General features: G+C 42.8%; 1 protein-coding gene across 1 annotated transcript; it reads right to left on the reverse strand.

Moving 5' to 3' along the window:
- Nucleotides 1–223: 223 nt before the first annotated feature.
- gpr146 (G protein-coupled receptor 146) lies at nucleotides 224–8,517 on the reverse strand. The gene is made up of 2 exons (XM_062450615.1): nucleotides 8,227–8,517; nucleotides 224–3,746 (listed from the first exon to the last, which is right to left on the reverse strand). The coding sequence occupies exon 2, from the start codon at nucleotides 3,702–3,704 to the stop codon at nucleotides 2,703–2,705; it is 1,002 nt and encodes a 333-aa protein (XP_062306599.1). The 5' UTR covers nucleotides 3,705–3,746; nucleotides 8,227–8,517; the 3' UTR covers nucleotides 224–2,702.
- Nucleotides 8,518–8,768: the final 251 nt, after the last annotated feature.

Consider the following 8,768-nt stretch of genomic DNA (forward strand, 5'->3'; position numbering starts at 1 on the left):
TGAGACAACAGACTAACAAGCTTCTTTTTTTTTACAGTACAAATGGCTGTGGTTATGGGCAACCAAACCTAATTATGTTGCAAGATGACACAGATGCCTGGTTTCAGCTGTACATTGCTGGCAGTATTCTAAGACTTCAGTCATGAACACTATCATTATTCCATCTATGAACCACAAAGCAGCTCTAAATACAAAGCAATACAAACAAGACAAACAATGGAAGTGACCGTTATTGTTTATGTTAGTTTATTGTTTCAACAGTCTTAGACTCAATAGATAATAGTGAAGATTACTGATGCTACAGTATCTAAATATATATCTCAGAAAATAACACTGTATTTGTGGAAGGGCATGGTGTTCATCTACTAAATCTTTAGCTTACAATATATACAGATACTGTATTTCTTTTATACTTATATACGAGTATATACACAGTTACAAAAGCATCACATCTGAAACTGGATTTATCTTGACCTATGAGGTTTCATGGTTTTGTAGCTAGACCTCATGACATTAAATACATTCTTGACTTTGTTTATATAGGTGGATTTATAAGAATATCAAGCTCTACTATTCCCACATACAGTACTCATATTTTTTTAATATTCTCAATTTGGTAGATTACAATGGCTCAACATAAAAAGAGAGAGAGAGGTGAAGGTGCCAGACATTCTAAGACATGATATTGTTCCTCTTTTCACTTCCAAATGATCACTTCCTGTCATTAATTTCACTATCAGAGTGTCTATAATAATGGTTTCACTTATTCATTAAGATGTAGAATACATTTCAATTCCATAGTTTCACAATCAGTTTTCACTGTAATTTCAGTTCTTAGAATGATGTACATTTTTGATTCCACTTTCATTTCACTGGAAATGTTTGGACCCATGATTCAATAACCCTTAGATTCACACCATTTAAGTTAGCTATGTCTACCAAAAGCAGTGTATACAATAGGAAATGACTGGCCCTGCCATAGATCTAATGTGAATCAACAGGACTTTGATCTAAGTTTCAACAATCATTAACTGGGTGTGGACTCATTTTTAGTCTTTAACTTCATGGTGATATCTCTTATTGACAGTATTACTCATGGAGTGCATGAGTAACATGAGTGAGTTTGTGTCTTATACCTGCAGTAGCTAAGCCTGGAATAGCCAGACCCTCTAAGTTCATTTTCAATTTCCATGGGGCGTTATCAACGGGTGCTGACCAAAATGCCGCTGGACGCAATTGGATAGATATAACCAATCAGCGCAATGAAACTTCATCTTGGTTGTTTATGAAAATGTCTCAACGGCGCTCCTCTGTACAGTCATTGTATCAACCCTGCCCTAAATAAGATAAACGGTTGTGATGAACCGGCACTGTCCAGGCCTGGTGGATATCTATCTGAGAGGGTGGCCAGACTGTATCTGCCAGAGCAAACAAAACATGAGCTGACTGACTCGTCTGATTCCCAGGCAAGAACTAGCAATGCTTAAATACCGGCTATAGCTTATAATTGTATTGTCTTTTAACCATGACAAAACTGACCCTCTCCGTGAAAAGAAAATAATTGCAGGCTTCATAGCATATGTTTAAGCGACGATGTCCTTAAAATCAACAAAATAATACGTTTGTTCCTTTACTGTGAACCAGATTCATTTTTATGTTTTAGCCATGAAGGGGATTAGGTGGTAAAGCAGCTGTAAGGGGTGATGAGGAGATCACCTTTAAATGCATCTGAGCAGCACTGATCGGATACTGAGGAATGGCAACGGACCCCCCCCCCCTTACACACACACACACGCACGCACGCACAAACACATATTTAGCTGTTGCAAAGTGCTGTCCTCAGGTAGTTATTGGAAATCATCCTGGGACACGAGGTAAACTGACCATGTCTGGACCCTGAATATAAGCTCTTAGAAGACCTTTGTTAGCCATTAGAATGACCAATGCAATACCATAGGGATGGGAGAATGAGGACATGTATTTTAGTATGTAATTCGATAGATGAACATGTGTGCAAAGCTTTACTCTATGTACAAACACAGTGAAACTGGACTGACAGAAACAGAAGACCTACAATGAGGCGCAGAAGCCCCACAGTACCGGATGGCCGTTAATGGCCATTCTCATTACGCTCGATTCCTAGCAATGTGTCAACATGCTGAATTACTAGCAAGGTTTCGACATGCTTCATGAAAGAAAGAAAAACATGACTTCATGGTAACATGACTCAATATCCAGATGTATAAATGTCTATTTCGATGTATAATGTCTCTCTATGTAACTCTTTACAAACTTGTTTTAGAACCTGGTGTCATGTCAGAGTCTCATCCAAACCCCAGTCTTTACAGTGTGGGTGGATCACCCGGATCTGATTAGTAAAGATATCTCTGGAAAGCTTAGAGGGAAGGCATAGGCTTTTCTCAGTCTAGGGAACACGAGCTCAAGGTAAAAGCTTGCTTGCACTCTCACAAATAAAACAGCACTTAGTGGTTTCTGCTTGGTTTGTCCTCTCCACAACCGGACAAATACACTCAAATGTTCTGGAAAGTCACTGAAGATTCCGTGGCTTCTTCACGAGATGGACCTCGCTCAAGTAGCGAGGGACCCATTGCGGACCTCTGAGGTCGTGTGCTGGCTCTTTGGGGGTCTTGGATAAGTGCAGGCTTGCTAGTGGGCGTAGAAGGGACAGGCGGCGCCCTTCTTCATGTCGCCACCTGTTGCACTGTGGAGCGTTCGTGAGGGCAGGCCTGCTCTCCGCAGTGCAGCCTCTTTAGCAGCCGCTGGAGTTTATGGGAGAAGTTCTTGTTCATCTGCCTGTACATGAGAGGCATGGCGAAGCTGCTGGAAAAGGCTAACAGCTCCGACAGACACCTCAGGAAATAGTAGGTGGTGAGGCGATGCCTGTTGCCATGCCCCCCCGGCGCCCCGGCGACAGTGTGCACCAACAGGGTCATGTAGTACGGCGTCCACAGGACAAACTGCATGCACACCGAGGCCAGCAGGAGCCTGTGTATCGACGGGTCCAGACGGGCCGAGTCCTGATCCAGGGGCGTGGACTCCTTCCTGATGCGCAGGATGAGAACGAAGGCGTACAGCACCGCCACCGCCGGCACCACGTAGCCGATGAACATCATGATGGCGTCGGCCGCCTCCTTGTTCTGCATCTTGGAGCACTCGATGATCTTGGTGGAGACATGGTTGCACACGTAGAAGAGCAGCGAGGAGAAGCTGGTGAGCACGGCCCCACCCCAGATGAAGCCGCACACGTGCTTGGTGTTGTACACGCTGGACATGTAGGTCCGAGGCAGCGCCCGCTCGATGTAGTAGTCCAGGCTGAGCAGCGTGGTGGAGTACATGATGACCAGGGAGGAGATGTTGAACAGGATGAGCAGGGTGATGTACACCTCGTTGTTGTACTCCCACACGGGCCACCGGGTGAAGCTGGGCCCCATCAAGGCCACGGGGGCCACCAGGTTGAGGACCAGGCCTGCGATGGCCATGTTGACAAAGTAGACGTCCGGCATGGTCATGGATACCTTGTTGGAGAGGTTGACCACCACCAGCAGGGCGTTGTAACACAGGCCCACGGGGAAGCACACCATGAGGTAGATGAGGGAGAAGACAGACAGGATGAGTCCAAAGTCCTGGCAGAGCCGGTTGTCCCCCCCGGAGTCTGTCTCATTGTAAACCATACAGGTCCACATTGCTAGGCTCCCTCAGAGATAAGCTTTCACTCGCTCAGTCAGCTGGGGAAGCAAGAGAGAAAACCTCCATTAGTCATCAGATCAACTAATATCATTTCACTCATGACATAATACATTCTTGTATATTATTTGAATACATTGTGGACAATACTGTGTGTTTTAGCTTCATAATGTGATGCATAACTTCAGTCTCATTGGTTTCTGGCATTCTTGTGTCTTTTATAAAACGCTCTGCTGAGCAGAAAAGAAAGTGAGCCCACTCACAGACAAACAGGCCAGACACGGCATGGCTATTATTCTTGGGATAACGCTATTAATTCTACTCCATTGCTTTTCATTGGATGAATACAAACTCCTCACAATATGTCTCATTGGCTGGCCCTGGCTTCAGAGCGTTCTATCCAGTTTTAGGACTGCACTTGCCAGAGCAATTGAGGGTCCTTCTTTTCTTGGAAGAATACAAAACTGCATTTGTCTGACACCCCTGCATACTTGCTCTCTCCACCTCGCTCTGTTCCCTGTCCCAGTCACATGCAGGCCAGGCACCCTGCAGAGAGCTGCCCTTGTGCCCTTCGAATGGCAAGCCAGATAAAAAAAACTCCTTCCCTAGGCTCACTCTGCAAGCTGATTTGGCTCGTCCATTCTTACCAAAGCGTGGACACCTTCTGTTCAGGTTACTAGTCCCCTGTCTCCCAAAAAAAAAGAAATTGTGGGTCCAAAAGGAAGAGAGAAAGAAAGAGAGAGAGGCTGGTAGATTTATGGAGTGTAAAATGTGTTGCAGGTCCTTTGCGGGCCCGCGGTGGGGTCAGAGTGGGCTGAGTATGAGGTTGGAGTTCAGGACAAGGTCAGAGAGAATGCCTGGGCACATGCGGGGAAAGGCCGGACTGGGGATCAAGCCCCACAGAGGCAGCTCATTAAAACCAGAGTTACATAACACTCTCTCTCTCGCTAGAACATGCCAACTCAGATCATATTTGAACATTACCTCTAATTAATTCATCTAAAGAAGACATGAAAGCATAAGCTCACAAAAGGGCTTATGTACAGCATGAATGGACTGAGTGTGGATTTTCAAGGACACAGTTTCAGCTTCTTCTATTCAAAGTAATAAATAATCTAAAAAAAATGACCCAAAATCACATTCTAGCAAATTCCCAGTTAAACATAACACAAAACACCATTGTTTGCAATCACACACCAATGATTCATAATAAACCTGGCAATACTTTTCAAGGACAAAATCTCAAGACAGTGTTTCGGAACACTAGAGGGATAGTTTAGTTTGGAGGATGTTGAGGGAAGATGCCTGTAAAAGAGCACATTCCTCCATTCACTTACATAACCTCACTACTGAGGGACTGTTGAGGCCTGAGGGACACACGCCAAACTCTCTCATATCATTCATATAGGAGAGCAAAATCATTACTTTACACCTCTCCTGCTGGTTGTAGCAAGAGTCTGGTGGAAACGGGAAGGGAGCACTAGGTAGGGGGTGTAAAGTTACCCTTTCAGGAACACCAGCAGCGCCTCTCCCTTCCAAAGGACAGGTGTAATAGACTCACAGGCCATTTGTAAAGAACACTCGTTACCAAATTAAGTGACTCATTTACTGGTGGAAGTTCAGCAAAAAAACTCCCTACAAAGTCATGCGGCTAGCTGTGGTCTTGAATGTTTCCCTGAATTTAATCTGATTTGTCGGTGTAGTATGAAGACATGAAGGTTATCAGCAACCATAGGTTCTGTCCTCCAACCCACGTCATTGTGTTCATGTAGTCTTTTTTGGAACAATGAACACGCTTTTAATAATCAACTTCGGGCTATAGTAATGCTACACAAAATAGCCTACATACTGGGCTGTATGACTTTTCTCCTATGAACAGTTATATAGGGAGTCAGGTGGCTGAGTGGTTAGGGAATCGGGCTAGTAATCAGAAGGTTGCCAGTTCGATTCCCGGCCGTGTCAAATGATGTTGTGTCCTTGGGCACTTCACCCTACTTGCCTCGGGGGGAATGTCCCTGTACTTACTGTAAGTCGCTCTGGATAAGAGCGTCTGCTAAATGACTAACTGTAAATGTAATGTAAATGTATAAACTCTGAATACTGACTTTAAAGCATGAGAAGACCTACTTTTAATATCCACACAACAACACTACATTCTGCCTGGAGATGATTTATTTACTTGATGTAAAGTCATTTTTATGTCTTTCATTTTATGTTTTCATTGTTTATCTCATAAGAGATAGTGACATAACCTGGCCTGGCAGATGAAAGAACTGAGGTGCAAAACATGCATACAGCTGGGAAAAGTTTTAGGACCGATTTTTCACCAATCTTACTTTCACTGCCATATTAGACTACACCTGGTCTACAGCACTGTGAACTTTTCACACTGTCTCCTTTGTCAAATGAAATTAGCTCAAAAATCCCTGTAGGAGCGGTCTGCTCCAGCACGTCCTCCTCTCCCCACAGACTGGGTGTTGTGAGGTTGACGTAGATGAGCTTGGCGTTTTTCGCATTTTGAACTGGGTTCTTCTGGGCCGATGGGAATAGTATGACATGCTCTGCCCACACCCCTTACAGCCCCACTGGAATGTACAGGCGTTTCTAAGAAAGTGATGTCACATGATTCTTCGCACTCGCCTGCAGTAGAGCTGCAGTGAGCTGTTGTGGTGGAGTGCCTGTATTTGGGTGACTCACATGTTTTCACACACAGAAGTGTCAACAACCCTGCATACAACTCTACAGTAGCCAAAATCAAATGTATACGCAACTGAATGTCATTTCACACAAATACATTTGATCCAATCTCCTAAATATGGTACAGTACCAAACTGTATTTTTCTTCACATATTGCTGTAAATGGCATCATTGCACTTTGCTGAGGGAAGGGTGGAGTGGCTTAGACATTTGCATGTTTTGAATGAATAATTCCACCTATGAACATCCTTCACCTATAATGAATGGCTTTATAAGATACACCTGCTCTTTATTTGCCGCGAGCAGCATTTTAAATGAATAGTGATATAGGATTTTCTCTGAAGATGTCTGCTCAGCCTGTTCCGAACTGGTTGTTTCAGGAAACATTAAACAGATAAAAGCCAGTTAACACCGCATAACAAATCACTATTATATCATCTGTCTAGAACTTCAATTGGTGCATACGAAGAAAGGGTATAGGCCAGGCATACCCTGAATCTCTACTCTCTTGCATATGAGTTAAAACACTACCATTCCTTTTAGTATGGGTTCAAGAGAAGCCATACTTTCTATATATTTAGATTGCATCATGCATTGAAAATGGTGTTTGTGACACAAGAATAGCTACAGTTTCAACTCCTTTACAAATACACAACCCACGGTGAACAGCAGTCTGCATTCAGCAGGATCATCTATGGTAAACCATGATGCCTTCCTAGTGACACAATGCTATAGGTAGGCTATGGGCCAGGGACAAAAGTCGAAGTTCAATGGTCAGCAAAAAACAGGCTAACACTCACTAAGCCAGGGCACTTATGCCTACTCTCCCCTCAGTCACATGAAGCTAACTACCCCAGGCCTCAAACTTAGAGCTCAGGGGTTACAGTGTTTAATTCAGGTCAAAGTGGCCTTGGTCATTACATAGCTATATAATGAATAATTATAAACTTGCGTAAAGTCAAATGTATTTCATTACTACTGATGATCTGTCCTGTTTGCAAGTCCTTCAACAGGAGCAATACAAAGTTTTTAACATTGGAGTACACCCAACTCACTATGGTGATTGTTACATACTTTGATTTGTAATTAAAATGCTCACTTCAGTATCACAACATGAAACACATAGGAGTGCACCACTATACTTTGATTATATTTACAGGTTGCAACAGGAGAACAGTTCAAAAAGAACGATGTCATATTCACTCTATTTTCAAATCAAAAGAATATTAGATTGTTGAAATGATCACGAATCTCAATAAAAAACAAACAACCTGTTGGAGGTGCAACATTTTATTAATATTATTATTATTGTACAGCCAGTACTTTATCGTGAAAGTCACAGTTTTTATTTTTAACGGTTGATTACCCGTTTCTTAAATGTATAGAAACGGAGTAAAGTCGCTATACAAATACATTAGGAATGCTGAAATTATTCATACTGAGCTAAGCCTAGGATATTATTTTCTGGTATAACTCTTACAGTAAGTGTCAGCCTACTTAGGGAAACTGCCTGGTTTGCAGCACTATGCAGGCTACATGTAGGCTGTCTTCTACAACTTGAAACAATGTACGATGCATCACAGTGGATGTGTTAGGCTACATTGTTGTCACTTGGGTATACAATTCTTTAGTAAAAGCAAAGAGATGTAATAGAGATGCTTGCAGGATATTGAAAGCTTTACCCGATCCTTTAATTTTCCAAGTTTAGCAAATATAAAACATTTCCAATCATAATTTAGGATACTTGAAATTGCAGTTGTGAAATCAAATCCGTCAAAATAATGTCATATTCCGAGTCAGAATATGTATGTCAAGAAAACTCACCAGAGAAGTAAAGGTTTGTCAAGGAGAAGGATCTACGGAGGCATCAGGTTTTGCTGTAGTACTTCCACTGACATTTCTCTGTAGTTACATGTAGGCTAATCGTGTATTGTATTCTATATATTCGTTCAAAATATAAATACACGATAGCTCTACAACTTTTCACGCAGTTACTTAAAGTAGTTGGCTAAAAGCCTACATTTAGCAATCCCGTTTCTCGTTCAACTCGGCTTGTTCCCGAAAGTGCACGACGTTGGCGATTTACTACGAAATGAGTGGTACTGAACTCTAGTGTATACACACGTGACCCTCCCCCACTGTCTTCTACGTTTGGTCGATGAGGCCCGACTGCCCCTCGACGTTCTCATTGGACCAAGCGAGAAGAAGGGGGGCTTGCAGGCAGACGACGCTACTAAACAACAAAAGCCTTCCCACTTATTCATACGAAAACATCTCAGTGGGTTTTCCAAAGAAGACAGTAACTAGTCGTGTACTGCACGCTATACTTTGGTTTGAAAGTAGTCTACAGTTACTGTAAGCTATTT

The sequence above is a fragment of the Osmerus eperlanus genome, chromosome 2 (genome assembly GCF_963692335.1).
Source record: "Osmerus eperlanus chromosome 2, fOsmEpe2.1, whole genome shotgun sequence".
NCBI classification, from domain to species: Eukaryota; Metazoa; Chordata; class Actinopteri; order Osmeriformes; family Osmeridae; genus Osmerus; species Osmerus eperlanus.

What these genes read in the sequence shown, in the direction of transcription:
- gpr146 (XM_062450615.1), bottom strand. Translation starts at nt 3,704, where the DNA reads ATGTGGACCTGTATGGTTTACAATGAGACAGACTCCGGGGGGGACAAC.